The sequence below is a fragment of the Pseudopipra pipra genome, chromosome 3 (assembly GCF_036250125.1).
Source record: "Pseudopipra pipra isolate bDixPip1 chromosome 3, bDixPip1.hap1, whole genome shotgun sequence".
NCBI lineage: Eukaryota > Metazoa > Chordata > Aves > Passeriformes > Pipridae > Pseudopipra > Pseudopipra pipra.
Window position 1 is genome coordinate 109,594,941 of NC_087551.1, and position 16,207 is coordinate 109,611,147.

General features: G+C 44.2%; 2 protein-coding genes across 5 annotated transcripts; both read right to left on the reverse strand.

Annotated features, from left to right (window-relative positions):
• Positions 1-1,051: 1,051 nt before the first annotated feature.
• On the reverse strand, positions 1,052-6,178 carry SF3B6 (splicing factor 3b subunit 6). Its single transcript, XM_064650656.1, has 4 exons — positions 5,927-6,178; positions 5,568-5,686; positions 2,833-2,971; positions 1,052-2,327 (listed from the first exon to the last, which is right to left on the reverse strand). Exons 1-4 carry the CDS (start codon positions 5,954-5,956, stop codon positions 2,238-2,240), a joined length of 378 nt encoding a protein of 125 aa, XP_064506726.1. The 5' UTR covers positions 5,957-6,178; the 3' UTR covers positions 1,052-2,237.
• Positions 5,597-12,479, reverse strand: TP53I3 (tumor protein p53 inducible protein 3). Of its 4 annotated transcripts, XM_064650653.1 has the most exons (10): positions 12,369-12,470; positions 12,139-12,259; positions 11,777-11,912; positions 11,127-11,322; positions 10,838-10,980; positions 9,921-10,188; positions 8,516-8,728; positions 7,605-7,801; positions 6,541-6,835; positions 5,597-5,686 (listed from the first exon to the last, which is right to left on the reverse strand). In XM_064650653.1, the coding sequence occupies exons 5-9, from the start codon at positions 10,973-10,975 to the stop codon at positions 6,629-6,631; spliced, it is 1,023 nt and encodes a 340-aa protein (XP_064506723.1). In that variant the 5' UTR covers positions 10,976-10,980; positions 11,127-11,322; positions 11,777-11,912; positions 12,139-12,259; positions 12,369-12,470; the 3' UTR covers positions 5,597-5,686; positions 6,541-6,628. The 4 variants fall into 4 exon arrangements, with proteins under 4 accessions (XP_064506723.1, XP_064506721.1, XP_064506724.1 ...); XM_064650651.1 differs by lacking the exon at positions 11,777-11,912 and having other exon boundaries at positions 12,139-12,479; XM_064650654.1 differs by lacking the exon at positions 11,127-11,322 and having other exon boundaries at positions 12,139-12,479.
• Positions 12,480-16,207: the final 3,728 nt, after the last annotated feature.

Here is a 16,207-nt window from a genome sequence, read left to right on the forward strand (position 1 = left end):
TCAAAACAATCCTCCGGGCATTCCATTTCCATTCCCTCTGTCTTGCAGGTACAAATCATTATTTCATTTTACATGTGCAGGGACATTGAAAGCCCTGAACAGGCACTGGAAGAAAAAGTATGAAATGGAATATTTAATGAAAGGCGGCAGCTGAGCTCTCAGAGAAATCAAAAGCTGCTGATCTTGAGGATTCATTGAAGGAATTTTTATTAATCTTATTACCCTAAAGAATTGCTTTTTAGATATGTTTTTCAAACAGCATCAAATCCTCATCAAAACAGGCACTGCAGTGCAAGCACCATGCTCTCTGCTATTGACAGAAGCAATGTGGTATTTGCATATGATTTTAAACAAGGCTGGCAGTGCACAGCACCATTACTGGCACCCTGGTATTTATTATCAGTGTTTATTATTATTTATTAGAACCATAAATCCAGCATGGCAACAAGCAGCTCCAGCTCCTGGTACAGCGAGGGGTCTCCTGTGTGTATATACATGACACATATATATATATAAATATATATTTAAAAAAATACGTGTATTTGGGGGTGGAGCGGTTTGTAACGCTTAAAAAGCTATGGATGTTCACACAGCAGCAAGCCTTCCAATAGGGTTCCATTCCTTTAAATATTTTGAATGCAAGCTGGTTTTTGCCTGAGAACCCTTGGTTTGTGTAATCTGAGGAGCAAGACCTGAAGACCAAGCTGGCAGTGGAGGAGCAACTGCTCACCCAACCCCAGGTAACAGGCTCCAAAAGTCTCCCAGCGCCTGTTCCCGACCTCAGGAATGGGTAACTGTGGCCTGCAAGGCTTCTTGCTGCAAAAAGCAGTGTCAATTTTAAGGGGAGGGATCCTGCCAGGGATCTCTTCTATGTGAGAGCTGGGCACGGGCACCCTGCCCTTTACCCATGAACACTCAGGGACGTTCCTGTACGAATGGTGATGGATTAACTACAGCTCCTACCTGTGTCCCAAACATTCAGGTGATGGATGACTCCCCTTCTAAAAGGACAGGTTACACACAGAACTAGCACAGCAAACAGCTGTGATGAAAAAAAAAAAAGCAAAATATGTAGACATTTTATTTTTTTTACACAGAACTAGCACAGCAAACAGCAAGCCTTGATGAAAAAAAAAAGCAAAACATGTAGACTTTATTTTTTTTTACCAAATGAACAGCATGGTTCCTTAAGTGACAGATTCCAACAAAAATCAAAGGATCAGAAAATTGGAACATTTCTTTATGACAGTACAATGAACTGAAAAAAAACAAAATTAAATTACAAATCCTCAGGCTATGTTTGCATCTGCCCACGTTCTGCACTGGCTGGAAGTTGTCTGGTCAGGGAGTAAAACCTCACATCCACCCAAGTAAATCATTCCAAGGCAGGATACTGCCAGTGTTCACACAACTTCCAGCTGGCTCAGAACAGAGGTGGAGGTTGTTCTTTCCCACTTCCAAAAGACACTGGTTATGCACACTCTGTATCACACTCATTTTTATACACAGGACATGAGTGCTGAAGAAAAAAAATCTACAAAAAATGTAAATTTGGTTTTGCCTCCACCAGGTGCTACACCTAAAAATTTATGTACAGAAAATGTGTTACAGTTCAAACACATCAGACAGAAAACAATCACAGTACGGGTACCAAAATCAAAACCTTCATCTACTGTCTCATTTTGGTCGAGTGTTCTCTAATTCACAGAGTCCTCAGTACAAACCTGGTATACACATCAAAGACCTTGTACAGCCTTAGCTCAGCCCAGCAGCACAGCACTGTGAGAGCAGGGCTGTTTCACTGCACCTGGTCAGTGTTGGCACCACTGCTAGAACAAGATTTGACTGGAGTCAGCTTATCAGCTGGATGCTTTTAAAAGGCCATTTATCTTCTACAGTTTGTGAAAGAAACTTTGCTATAAACATAGGCTTGCTTTGTTCAGTCAAAAACAGAACCTGCTCGGTCCCTTCTTAAAGCTCCTGCTAGGAACAGGTCAATGCAGCCTTTGCCAGGTCACCCTCACAGCTTGGAGAGCCCATGTCCACTTGGGGGATTTAATCTTAAAGCAGATCTTCCCATGTTTTACATTTATTTAATTCTAATGTGAAGATCTAAAGATTCATATTGCAGCTTATCAAACTTGTAAGAGAAAAAGTTACACTTTGTTGAGAATTCCTGTGTTTAGGTTAAGAACTTGATGGCAGGGCTTGAAAACAGTTTTCCAAAAAAGATCAGTTTATTTCGGTGGGTCTGTGTTAATTCCGTATTTTTCCTTGAGAAGCTTAAGCTGTTCCTCTTTCTTCTTTGTGTCCATCTTTTGGAATGCCTGTAATTAGGAAAACAAAAGATGTGAGATGACAAAGAACCTCTCATCTTAGGACATGTTCTTTCCCAGTAACTGCAACCAACATCACTATGAAATCCATCACCATCACACACACGGCTCTGTTTGATTCTTGCCCTTGGAGAACATCACAGGGCCTTGGACACCGTCAGTGACGGGCAGGACATCAGAACTGGAGACTTTTTGCCCATAAACAAGATCTCACATCCTGCTGCAGCTGTGCTGGTGTGAGGCCCCTGCTTCCTCTTCTCCAGACTACTTGCACCAGAAACATTTCTTTCACACCCTTGGTCCAAAGGTACTTTGTTTGGCACACAAATCCCCACGTAAAGATGAAACCTTGACCGTGTGTCCAATCCACTCCCTCCAACAGTTGGGGTTTATTTCTTAAGAATACCCAAGCAACTGTCTTTACAAACTGATTTTGGGCTTGTTTTTTTGTGCTGGCTCTGTTCACAGGTAACTTAAACCCGCCTGGTGCACATACCCTGTTTGCGTTGTAGTAGAGAACCACGAGGTATCTGTTGCACACGTTGAACCCTGACAGGTGATCACAGGCGTTCTTGGCATCGAAGATGTCCTCGTACACCACATAGGCTGTTCCTCTGGTCTCAGGGGTGTTCCCACTGCAGAGCAACATCAGTTTTAACATTGAATAAAATGAACAAGAAATAGTTTTATTAGTCTAACGTTTATTTATTTCACAGTGACTGAGATTAGATGAACTAATGCGGCTTCACTAAAAAACAACTTTTTATTTTTTCTAGATATTAAACTACATCCCTGCTTTCCACACCAAACAGTTCAGAGCCAGAGACAACAGGAGAGTGTGCTCTATTTTGCTCCTTAAGGAAAATGCACCTCCCCACAACAACTATCAGAAGCTTTTGTCAGGGTTGCCATGTATCTGGAAATGATTTAAGTCTTTATTACAGCAATTAGCTTGTTTTATTTAATATTACAAGACCTGGCTGTCAGTGGCTGTCTGGATCAGATGTGTCCCTAGGGTGGAAAAGGGCTCCTGGCACATCATGAAGTCAATTTAGAAGTCAGAACAGCCCTGCTGGTGAAAGCCCACTGCAGAGCCACAGCCATCACCCAGTAGAGCACCAATTCCACTCCCTTTGCCCGAGGGATGAGACACGTGGCTGGGCACATAACACTAATGAGCCCAGAGAGACCACAGAGTTTACAGATCCCAAAGGTTTCAACTAAAATACAGTTATAGAGACTTAATAATCAGAACAACTGTCTCCAAGGTGCTTCTGAGAACTCCCGAGGACAAATGGCATGTCACATATCCACCCTGGGATGTGTACAAAGGTGGAGAATGGGATAAAAACTGCACAAGGCACAAAAGCCATTACAAAGGGGGATCGACCTTATGCCTTATCTCGTGATGATGTTGGGATTTCTGTGGGAAACAACATGAATTAGTAGTTCTGAGCAAACTGCTGGACACACCTGTCAGTGCGTCACTCTGATGGAAAGCTCCCGATACAACCCAATTCCTTATGTCCCACTGTCACACTGTTCTAGCCTACGTGTTTTCAGAAACCTTAAGTACTGGCTGTCCTTTATGCTCATTAGCAAAGAACTCCAGCTGTTTAGCCCAGCAGTGTTTACGCTTCCCCTTGTTCCTTCAGCCATTCCCCAGCCAAGTCTGCCGCGCTTCCCTGTAGGAGAAGGGTCTGTCCAGCTGCACGTCCCAGCACAGCACCACCAGCACGTGCCCCCCCTTCTGGTCTGCTGAGGGCAACTCTGCCTGTAAAACTGACTTTGCTCTATACAATTAACAATCAAACAGGTTACCAGAGAAGCTGTGGATGTGCCATACCTGGAAGGCCAGCTTGGATGGGGCCCTGAGCAACCTGGTCTAGTGGAAGATGCCCATGGCAGGGTGTTAGAACTACATGGTCTTTAAGGTCCCTTCCAACCCAAACCATCCTATGATTTTAATCACTACAGCTCTGAAATGAGCACTTCTATTTTAGGTTGTTACACTTGGTCTGTTTAAGCAGCATTGACAATTTAGGTATTTACATCCTACACAGTCAAAACAAACATTAATTTCCCATCCCAGTCTCAGAGAACTGGGAAACAGAAAGCCATATAAATGACAAGGGTATGTTCTGCTCTAATCTGATCAGCAGCTTAATCAAGAACTCAGGAGGTGCTGCAGGCTATTTTGCCACCATTGATAAAAGCAGTACAATAAAGCCACCCCACATCAAATACAAACTACATTTCCTTTCTATGTGTGCATCTACTGAAATCTGTCTCACACTGTATTAAACACAAAGTTCTGTTTCCTCCCCTTCCTAAATATTCTCTTAGAAGGAGCAAAAAAAAAAAAAATAATCCTTTTGTATGAGTGTCCATACTCCAACCAGCCTTACTACAGTCCTCAAAAGCTCTCCCTGAATTCCAGCTTCAGACAACTCTTTCTGCCAGAAACTTAGTGGATCATGATACCACCCAGATGGAATGATGGCTTAATCCACAGCATCCAGGTTGAATGGGGCTTGGAGCACCCTGGTCTGGTAGAAGGTGTCCCTGCCCATGGCATGAGGATTGTTGGAACATCATGATCCGTAAGGTCCCTTCCAACCCAAACCATTCTGATGACTCAGACAGTTCTCAGGATAACAGGCAACACCAGTGCTCACGTCTTCAGTATTTGATCCAGCAGTGAGAAGAACCTCAGAGCTGCTGCAGACATGTACAATCTCCAGGCATATAAGCAAAGTCACAGTCACATCCCCACTATCCATACCCTGTGTGGTCGAGGACACCCTGTCTCTGACCCATAGGGGTTGCTGCTGGTGTTTGTTTCTAGTCCACAGGTGCAGCAGCAACATCAACATCTGTTTTCCCATTAATTATCTCATACTCATTAAACAGGAAAACTGTTCAGCTTCTGTCTTTCTTATTTTTAGTTCCAGTGAAGGTAAAAGCTCAGCTGTATTTGAGACTCAAGAGAACAAGTCTCATATTTTACTAACTTCTCCAAGTTCACATGAAATTTAAGCTTCTGCCCCCCCGCCTCCCAGCAATATAATTTTCTAACAAATTCACTTAAGAGCATCATCACATCCCTCTCTGGCACTCAGGGCACTGAGCCTTTCCAGCTGTGGATCCCAGCTGTCACCCCCTGAGGTGAGAACACGGCACTGGAGCACGTGGAGCCCTTCACGTCCCAAAGGAGAACAAAACACTTACACTCTGATCTGCCGGATGGGGCCGTACTTCCCGAAGATGTCGTACATCTCCTCGGCCGTGATCTTGTACGGCAGGTTCCTGATGTACAGGATCCGGTTCACCTCCGGGGGGAGCCGGATCTGAGAGGGAAAGGACACGGGGATTGTTAGATCCGGGGCACGTACCACAAACCTTAAACCCGGCACCTTACGGGCTAAACCATGGAAGGGGGTTGGAAGGGGCCTTAAAGATCACCCTGTCCCACCCTCCTGCCGCGTTCCCGTCGGACCAGCGGGATGCTTGGAGCGAGATGGGCTCCTTTCCCCAGGAGCGGGGCCGGAGCCCAGGGCGGGCAGGACGGGGCAGCGCAGTGCACTCACGTTGGCTCGTTTGGCCGCTTGCATCGCCATGGCTGCGGGCTGAAAGCGGGGGCCTTGGCCTGGGGCAGGAACAGCGGCGGGGAAGGAGCCCGGGAACAGGAACACCAGCCGGGATCGTGAACGCTGGGCGGGAGACCCGGATCTATCCCGGCGTGCACCGCGCTCCCCTCACGGACCGGATGTGTCCCGGGGCGCACCGCGCTCCCCTCACGGACCGGATCTATCCCGGCGTGCACCGCGCTCCCCTCACGGACCGGATGTGTCCCGGGGCGCACCGCGCTCCCCTCACGGACCGGAGCTGTCCCGGCCTGCACCGCGCTCCCCTCACGGACCGGATCTATCCCGGCCTGCACCGCGCTCCCCTCACGGACCGGATCTATCCCGGCGTGCACCGCGCTCCCCTCACGGACCGGAGCTGTCCCGGCGTGCACCGCTCAGCCCCGGCCCCGCCCTGGGCCCTGAGGGAGCGGAGGTCCCCGCGCCGCGTGCGCCTTCGATTCACGGCAATAGAACTGCAACACGAACCTCTTTTTAATAAACGCCTCCCGTTATCCTTTACCCCTCCTTGCCACCTTTTCAATAAACGCCTCCCGTAATCGTCTGCCCCTCCTCACCGCCCACAATAAGCGATCCCGGTTTGGAGCAGAAAGCGGCAGGATCTCTGCAGTCCAACACCCGCGGTGACCCTGTCACCCAGCACAGCTACAGCAGGGGCCCTTTCTTGAAGCAAACGGGCACTTCGATGACGATTTTGCCGGTGTTCTTGTTTTCCTCCATAACCCTGTGTGCCTCTGCGATCTTGTGCAGGGGGTAAACGCTGTCCACGACCGGCTGGAGACGCGGGGAAGCCCCTCCGGAAAAATAGGGCAGCGCGTCCTCTGTGAAGGCTCTCACCAGCCGCTCCTTATACTGCGGGAAAAGAGCGTTTTGAAGGTTATTTTCAGCCATTTCACTCACTGAGGTGTCTCTAAGCACGGCGTCCAAAGTGCGCGCAGCCCGCAAGGAGACACTTCCTGCACTGTCACGGTGAAATGGACATAATAAACACATGACTAGCCTAAATTACAAACAAGAAGAAAACTTTTAGATTTATTACATTTTCATTGAATGAAATTCTCCAAAACAGGTGGTGTAAGCTCAGTGCAGAACCATTTAAATTCAAACTGATAGTTTTTGGGAATATACATATATATATATATATATATATATATGTATGTCTTAAACCATCTACCCTAGGGCTCTGCACTGCCTGTCTTTTATTGTCAAACCTGAGAATTTTCCACATAAAGTGATTTTCTTCTTGGTAATTGGGCATCCAAATGGCCTCGCTTTCTACTTCGAAAAATTACCTAATAGAAGTTTTTATTTACCTCTCCTCAGACTCGATCAAATTGCCTGATCACTCAAGTTCTGTTCTTTTTTAGGCCAAATCTTTAAATTATGGTACCTGTGAAATACATTCAGAAGTCCTGGGTATCATTCCTCTGATTCAGGGAGAAATTTGATAAAAATAGAAAGGGGACATTATAACTTAATTATAACTTAATTTTTCAAAGTATGTAATGACAGTTCAAGTGGGACTTTTTTTTTGCAAGAAGGTGTTTAACACTAGTTTTAAAAGAAAACTATCATCAATTTTACGGTCAAACTGCACAGACTGTTGATAGCCATTACTTGCCTCCTTGTCTCGTGACCGTAATAGACTCGTGTGGATGCTGGCTCTTTTGGAGAGCAGCCTTGCTAGCAAATCCCCATGGACTTCACCTCCACTCAGTAGTCCATAAATAATCCACCGGCCATCAGTACTCAGACAGTTGAGATTCTTCTCCCAGTATGAGCCACCAACACAATCTAAAATAATATCCACTCCAGAACCTTAAGTAGAATCAGGAGAGATTTCAGCAATGTAGTTGAGCTGCATTAAAGGCTGGGATAATCTCAGGGAAAACTACAACCTTGTTCTTTATAGGTACAGAATCAACCCTGCAATTCTCATTAAATTCTTTCTACTGAAATCAGGAATTGTCACAATGATTTGTAAGGAATTATAGAATTGGGCCCCAAAAAAATTTTCTAGCAGTGTGAGAACCCAGCGTGGTGAGGCACTGGCACAGGTTTCCCAGAGAAGCTGTAGATACCCTACCCCTGGAAGTGCTCAAGGCCAGGTTTGATGGGGCTTGGGAGCGCCCTGGTCTAGTGGAAGGTGTCCCTGCCCATGGCAGGGGCTTGGAACAAGATGATCTTTAAGGTTCCTTCCAACCTAAATCCTTCTGTGATTCCGTGGTGATTCTTACAAAGACAAGTGTGAGGACTCGGTCCCACAGTTCTTTGTGGAGGGAACAATAAGGTGGCATGATATTTACGCCCCAAATGAACACAGATAAAGAGAGCCCATGCAGAAAACAGCACAATTAAACTAAGGAAAGGCACATTCTGAGCTGAACAGTGTGTCACATTGCGCTAACAGGGTCACTACTGTCTGCTCCCTCACTGACTAAGGCGACAGCTGAAACTGAGTGTATGTGCACATGCTGGGAGGTACAAACTCCTCCCCGGCTGTCACAGGCTCTTTCACAGAGAGGTTCTTACCTTGGGTGAACTCCAAGACTTTTTCACTAAAATCTTCATTCTTGTAGTTGAACCCTGCAGCTGCTCCGGCGTTTGCTGTTGCTTTCAGTTTCTCTTGAGTTCCTGCTGTCACGATGGGAATTGCTTTTACCAGTCTCACCAGCTGAATGGCTGCCATGCCAACTCCGCTGGCTCCAGCATGGATCAGCACTGTCTCACCCTCCTGTATATTACCTGAAGGAGGACATAAGGGAAGAGTGGTCACCCTTTGGGCATCACCTTTGGATTAAAACATGAACAGCATGGAAAATACTGAAGAGGGGGTTGAAAGAGATGCCCTTGTGGGCTTTGTTTACATCTTCATACTTTCATAAGAGAAACAAACCCAGGACTAACAGAGGTCACAGCGTGCTGACAGAACTTCATTTTACCAGTTTCAGTGGAATGACTTTATCTTGGCCCTGTCCAGTTCTGGGCATCTGTAACTGAGATGCTTAAGTGAGTGCAATCAGCCTTTTTATTCCACCAATAAAAAACACTGCTGGAGGATGTTCATACTGAAAAATCAGGCACTCAACAATGGAGAAACATCCAAAGTGCTGGGTAATGTTAAGGACCAGTTCTACCAATTATCTATCAGTTGCTCTAACACATTAATTTAAAGTGATCTGGAAGTGATCCCCAGGAAACAACACTGCTTGAAGCAAGTCTACAAGAAAGTTATTTGTTTGGAACTTCTGTTCTTTACTGGAACTTTTAGGTGCTACTGCTGAAGAAGGTAGAAGAAGGATATTTCTCACCTGAGGAAAACCCTGGCAAGTGCTACTGTAGTGCCTTGGCAGTGTATTTTCAAAGTGAAGAGTGTGAGCTTCTGACTGTTTTGAATCAGCTCAGAGGGGATTTTACTTACAATTAATGTCTCTGTGAAACAAGGTACAAGGAGATGTTGCCTATTGTAGGTCCAAAGGCAATTAGTGAGAAAGTTCATTATATAGGCATGCTTGCAAGTGAAGTCAAATCCTTAGAAATAGGATGACTTTTCAGCTGTTTGGAGAACATGGAAGTTATTTGAGGGTTTAGACTTAATGAAAGGTGTCCCTGCCCATGGCAGGGGGATTGCACTAGATGATCTTTAAAGTCCCTTCCAACCCAAACCATTCAGTGATTCAAGCTGAGAAATATAAATGAAAAGAAAACTGAGCATCTTTCCATATCCTTCCTTGTAAATATGCAATCAACAGGTAAGTTATGAGTGGGGAGAGGTGGTCAAGATTTCATGATTTCTTTCTGGCATACCAAATTCTGACCCACGGGAATGAAGTGACAGAGGAAAGGCAAACAGCATTCAGATGGAGGCAACAAAGAAAGGATTTCAGAACAGAAAGGAGTATCTGTTTGGGGATAGATGGGCAAATACACCTCTCACCTACAAAATGCAGCAGCTGAAATGCTGTTAACCAGGCTTCGGGAATGGCTGCAGCCTGGATAAAAGTCATATCTTTGGGGATTGGCATCAGGTGGCCCTCGGGAACTGTAACGTACTGTGCCTGACCTCCTCCGGAGAGCAGAGCCATCACTGCATCGCCGATCTTCCACCGGCCCCTGCAGCCAGGGCCCAGCCCAGCCACACTCCCAGCTGCTTCTAAGCCTAAAATATCACTTGCTCCTTCCGGGGGAGGGTACTTCCCTCTCCTCTAAAATAAAAGAAAAGAGAGGGCAAGGAAGGAAAAGCAACACCTCGTTGACTTTAATGAATTGCAATATTCCATTCGCATGTCTCTGACCTAAATTCCTATCTATTTAATCCTGATTTTGCACTGTGCAAATGTTCAAGTAATTTGAGGATCTTCTCTCCTCTGTAAACACTTCTTGTTTCCTAAGTATGTTCTTAAAATAAGAATAAATTCATTTTTTTGTGAGTCTCCTTTTTCCAGGCCAGTCTCCACTGAGGAGGTACTATGGTCCCCAGTTGCAGAGCATGGCTTGCAGATCAAACTTAATAATTTGAATGTGATTTTCTCCCACTGGGACTGGGCCAGTGAAACATTTCCTGTTCATCTCAAATGTCCAGAGAAGTGTCTAAGCATCTAGAAAGACCAGAGCTCTGGTTTTACATGTTTTCTTGAAAGGCAGCTGCCTTTCCACACCAGCCAGCACTGCAGTGACCCAGATAAAAACATTTATCTGCTGAATCAACAGACATCTCTTCTTTCACCCCTACGAAATCTCACATCCAAATGCTCCTGACTTCCAACCTCTTTTAACTCTTCTGATCTGTCAAGATAGGGGCTTGAAAAATCAGTGTTATTTTCAGCTGCATAAATCTGCTTAACGTATACATACCTGGAGTAAATCTGCCCTATTCAGAGCACTGGCAGAGACCTTCACAAGAACTTCTCCTTGTCCTGGACTTGGTTTCATCACTTCTTTCACATAGAGATTTTCTGGGCCTCCTGGGCAATCAAAATAAGCTGCAAACATTTTCTCTAAAAAAAAAAAAAAAACAAAACCAAAAACCAAACCAAAACTGAAATAAAACTGGCATGAATACAGGCACACTTACATGCAGTGAGAAAATCTCAGTGATGAAAGATGACAAAAGATTTTAAAAATTCCTATTTATTTCCCTTGCCTCAGCATTTGATTCCAGTGTGCCTAATTTGCTCTGGTAGAGGGTCCCACTGCTGCAGGAGTCTTTCAGGTAACTCCTTGGTCACTGTTCCTGGGTTCCTTTTGGCACCAGCAGCTGTTGAGATGGGCTGCGATGTCAAGCCTCCGCCTGCCTGGCAAAATTAAATCTGCAAGAGGCTCCCCTCTGCTCCCTGATGCTGGGTGGAAGGAGATGAGAAGAGGGAATCACAATGGGAACAACTGTGTTACTTCCTGAGAGCTGGTACTTTACTGAATGCAGCACAGGGTGGGCTGCTGGCCAGAGCCTCTTCAAGCAACCAGCACTGTGTGACAGACCACCCTGCCCTCTGTAAAAATCACTTGCATGATGATATCTGTACAGGAAAAGCTAAGTGCGTACCTAATTGTCTGTGGTAAGACTGCAAATGCAGAATGACAAAGAACTTGAAACCCCAGGAATGTCAATCCCCACGGGGTGGTGCTCTACGGCTATTTTACAGTGAATAAACACTCCCAATTATTTCAATACAATGTAATTTAAAGGCTTTTCTTTCTGAGGCTGGCTGTCTATTCATTGTTGTCAGCTGAACCATTTAATCCAGTCCCACAAAATTTGTCTGTATCAGCTAAAAAATTCAGTGGGAAGCTCACCTGATACCACCCTGTAAGAGATGCTTCTGCTCTTTTAATTGTGTCCAAATTTTAGTCAATTAAAAATAAGAAGTGAAAGAAACTTTTTTCCTTCTTCCGTCAGAGTTCACTAACTTGCAATTTTATGAATCGTTGCCTTTGTTGACAGAATCAGGCCCACAAAAATGTAAAAAAAAAAAAAAAAAAAAAGAGAAGAAGAGGATCTGAGTATCTTCATTGCTCTCAAATACACAGAAACCCGCAGAAACTGAAACCTGTTTCCAACCAAGTGTAACAACTTCAGACTGTCAGATCTGCCAGCAATGGCCCCCAGCAATAACTTTAAGAAGTTATATGATTCCCGAGCACAATTTGTTACTCACCTTTTTCCTGTGAATAAGGAAGGACAATCTCTGCACCGGAACAAATCCAACCTGCCCTCGGGAACAGAGTCCGATCCCGGTTCCTCCTCTCTGAGCTCTGCCCTTACCATCAGCTACTCCCCTGCGGGTCAAGGGGTGGAACGGGGCGAGGTTGTGTTTTACTTTGGAGGGAAAGACATGAGCAGAGTCAGAACTATTAGTACAGCTCACTGTTGTTTCTACTCACTGACCTGGATTATTGCACGGATTGAGACAGAAACCCCGGCAGAGATCCACCGCTCCCCCAGCACCCAGGGGAGTTTGGCCTGATGCCCGTGCTGGGCGGGAGGAGTGTCATGGTGTGTGCTCGAGCAGAGCAGGAGCGACTGCTCTCATTTCGGAGCTCTGTCTCACACTCGATTTACTCCACTGGTATTCGGGGCACGGGAGCTGTGAGAGCCCTTATGCCATAGACCCCCTAGGCTCTGTTGCCGGGAGACAGCAGCGTTCAGAGCTCGCTGGTTCATGTCCATCAGCCCCGTGCATTCCTACCTGATGGTTTAGAATCACAGAATCATTCAGGCTGTAAAAGCCTGATGACATCTCCTTGAGCTTTGCTGTTTCCCCCAGAAAGAGAAGGATCAGATCATGCCTTTCTCTGTGTCCTGGTCACCAGCTATTGAGTTGTCAGGGAATAAAATTGACACTTCAGGCTATTTAAAAATGATAAATCATATGCGTGTCTGTGTGTAGGATTTTTTCTGTGGATTTTTTTCATATTAATAATGAGATTTTTTGAGTCATGCTTTTAAACTTTTCTTTGAAACTAAACAAATTTAGAATCAAGTATAGCTAAGAATTCATTTGTTCTCATGTGACTCAAAGAGCTAATAATTTCTCTACTTCTGCAGATGAAAAGATCATGAAGCCTGTTGTTCTTGAGAATGCCCTTCTTTGATGTCCTGTAGTACACACGGTCTGATTCAGTCCCGGTACTGACCTTGTCTCTCCTTCCTCATCCTCACAGAACTTTGCAATCTACTGCAGTTTAAAATAAATAACTTTCTGTAGCAGTCAGTGGCAATGCAAATTGACATGTTAAAAATGTATTTTATTTGTAATATTCGAAGATGTACTGGGCAGTCTGAAAATGTGTTAATGTAACAGTTTCCTTCATCCCTTGGATCTGTGGTGCCCTGCATCACTGTAATGCCATTAGAGAACTTACTTTGCTTAGTGAGATTAATAATTATCTTATCTGGAAACAGGCTAAAAGGCAATGTTAGAAAGTTTAAGCAGACTATCTTAAGCCAAATATTGAAGACATCACTACATCACTTTCAATTCAGTTAAGAAACTTAGATGCATAGAGTTGTCCTTTTATGAACAGTGAGCCCTCAAGTGTTCTTGAAAAAAGCCCTGAAAAAAACTCAGAAGCTGGAAAGTTGTAAAGCAGTGGTTTGTTGTTTAAATTGGATAATACTTCAAACTTCTAAGCTTTATTTCCTCATGAGGTGTCCTGAGGTTGATGAAGTCCAAGTTTTCTTCTGATTCAGCTACCTTTCTCTCTAATCTGCTGTAATAACACAAGGAAATAAATAAATAATTTTTAAAAAATTATAAAAATCATATACAGAATTGCTGTAATGGAGATGCTTTTTTTCTAACTTCAAATCCCCCTCAGATTATGTGATACTTAAATGAAGACTGTGTTATTTTTAGCTGAAAATTAAAAATACTAATACCTATATTCATGAGATAATATCAGTTCTTTTATCAGGTCTTTTTTAACCTAAATGATTCTCTAGTTCTGTGATTCTGGGCACAGACAGAGCTATGTTGTTGGGTAGAAGAAGGGGCTTGTTTCATGTGCTGCATCAGTGTTAGTAACTCAGCAGCTACAGGTGGTTTCACTAGCATTGTTTCTCCAGAACTGGGCAGAAAATACTTTTCTATTAATTGCTGATATTGAATCTAGATCTGAGGAAGGCTTAGGTTAAGCCAAATTTGTGTGCCAACTTCTTCATGTTTCATATCTGCATTGATTTCAACAGAGCATGACTGCAGCACCTTTGTGCCTCTCCACCCTTTGTTACATATCTTCCTTGGAACAATACACCAGGCTCTCTCACTGTTCCTGATCCTAAGGTGTGCAGACAGTTTGTCCAGGTTAGCCACCTGTCATGTGAAAAGGGGCAGAAATGAAGGATTTTCTGTCCCAGCTGTATTAATATATTTTTTGTCCATTAGTGTCCCCCTCCTGGGAGTTCAAAGCCTTTAAAGTCCGAAAATAGTCAGTCAGCGTCTCCTTAGGGGGAGACCCTTCGCTTGACAGATTCACTAAGATGGACAGGACTTTTGATACCCTATTTATGGGGACTGCACTTAATAGCAATGGAGAACCTTCTCAGCAAGTTTCTACTACAAGTTATTCTGCTGTTGGCGAGACTGCCAGCACCGAGAAAAAAACCAAATGGACTAACTCTTAGCAGCTCACAAAATAACTTTAATTAATATAGGGTTCATGTCATCAGTGATAACATTTAACTGCAAAATTCCACTTAACTAATAAAACCCAAACCAGAAGCACACTCTCCAAAAACAACACAACTCACAAGCAATAGATCACTACAACACCTCAATACAAAATTCAAGCAACCCCCCTCCACAACAGACCAGTTTACAAAGACTAGGACAAAATCTAAACACAAAGCAAAAAGGAAAGAATATAGCTGCTTCTCACTAGCACACACTAAGACCAAGAAATACACACTGTAAGGCAAATCACATACAACAAGTTGGAGTCCGCGATCTAAGGCGATAAAATACAATATAGCAAAAAAAAAAGAAGGTAAAATATATACACGATACTCTATAAGGTATAGGGAAGGAAGCAAGGTACAATTAGTAAAGGTGAAAGCAAAGTAAAATATAAAAATGGTTGGTTGCCCTGCAGCATTCTGAGGAGTGGAAGGAGAAGAGGCAGCCTGTCAATTATCCCCACAGAAATGACAGAACTTCTCCCCTATTTTTGCTCCTGTCCAGTTGTGGGAAATGACTGAGCTGTAGACAGCTTAGGCCTTGAATTTGAGCAGTTACAGCTACGAGGTTGTAAAGGAATGTAAACATTGAAGATGAGAAAGCAGGAAAGGAAAAAGAACTGCAGTAAATAACAGGTGTTGTTTTAAGAGTTACCAGCACGTGAAGGAATGCTGATGACCTATTAGAAAAGGAGCTTAGACGTGTGAACAAGAACACTTAACCAATGAGATATGGTATATTTGTGCGTGGACAGAAGAAAAAGACTGTAAAACTAAGCCTTCTGTAAATAAAGTGTTCGCTGCCTGTCAACTGACTGAGTGTGCGTTTTTTCGGCCGCTGCATCCAATCTCTTTTTATACTTTTTTCCTTAGGCAGTTTGAGTGACTATAGTCAGTAAACTAATTTTCAGGGTGATAGACAGATGACATAGGCCTGAGTTCACATCAGGTAGGATGTTGGTGAAGAAAGGCCGTACTATCTCCATACCATTCCATCCTTCCTTGATCCTATCAGTCTGTTGCTGGGAAGTCTTCCCTAGGTGTTGGGGTTTTTCTGAAAGCCCTCAGGAGTCTCTTTGTCCCTTTTGGTGTAGCCTTATCACCTTACAACGGGTTTCTGGGTCTTTCCCATAACTGCTCAGGACTGTCAGTGTGGCCTTAAATTGGTCTGTCACCTTATAGCCAATGCATGCACTCCTTCTTGCTGAACTTTCTTTTCCAGTATTCCCCCCATATGACCCCACAGGTGGTCCCTTCTAGCCTTAACCATTCTGTGACTGTATCAGGAAGTGCCTATTAGCTTTTTTATCATTTGATATGATATGATAGGATATGAGCAGAAGTGCTGTTATTCTGCTCTTTATAAGCTGCTGGATAATGAAAACAGATAAGCTACATCTGTACCAGCAATTTTAAGGTTCCAGGCAGCAGTTCTGAGTATGGTCAGAACAGTCCAGGTAGAGTTGTGACCTGGGCCAGCAAGCACTTTGGTTTTGGCAATTACTTTGCTTTTTGGCAGTTCCAGAGCACAGACTGTGAAGTTAGAATGG

Excerpts from the sequence above, each read along its gene's own strand:
- SF3B6 (XM_064650656.1), bottom strand. The coding sequence starts at position 5,956 with ATGGCGATGCAAGCGGCCAAACGAGCCAAC. Across the intron at positions 5,687-5,926 it reads AAGCGGCCAAACGAGCCAAC|ATCCGGCTCCCCCCGGAGGT; the intron begins GTGAGTGCACTG and ends TTTCCCTCTCAG. Across the intron at positions 2,972-5,567 it reads CCCATCCGGCAGATCAGAGT|TGGGAACACCCCTGAGACCA; the intron begins GTAAGTGTTTTG and ends GTTGCTCTGCAG.
- TP53I3 (XM_064650651.1), bottom strand. The coding sequence starts at position 10,975 with ATGTTTGCAGCTTATTTTGATTGCCCAGGAGGCCCAGAAAATCTCTAT. Across the intron at positions 10,189-10,837 it reads ATAGGGCAGATTTACTCCAG|AGGAGAGGGAAGTACCCTCC; the intron begins GTATGTATACGT and ends CTTTTATTTTAG. Across the intron at positions 7,802-8,515 it reads AGTCTTGGAGTTCACCCAAG|GTTCTGGAGTGGATATTATT; the intron begins GTAAGAACCTCT and ends ATTCTACTTAAG.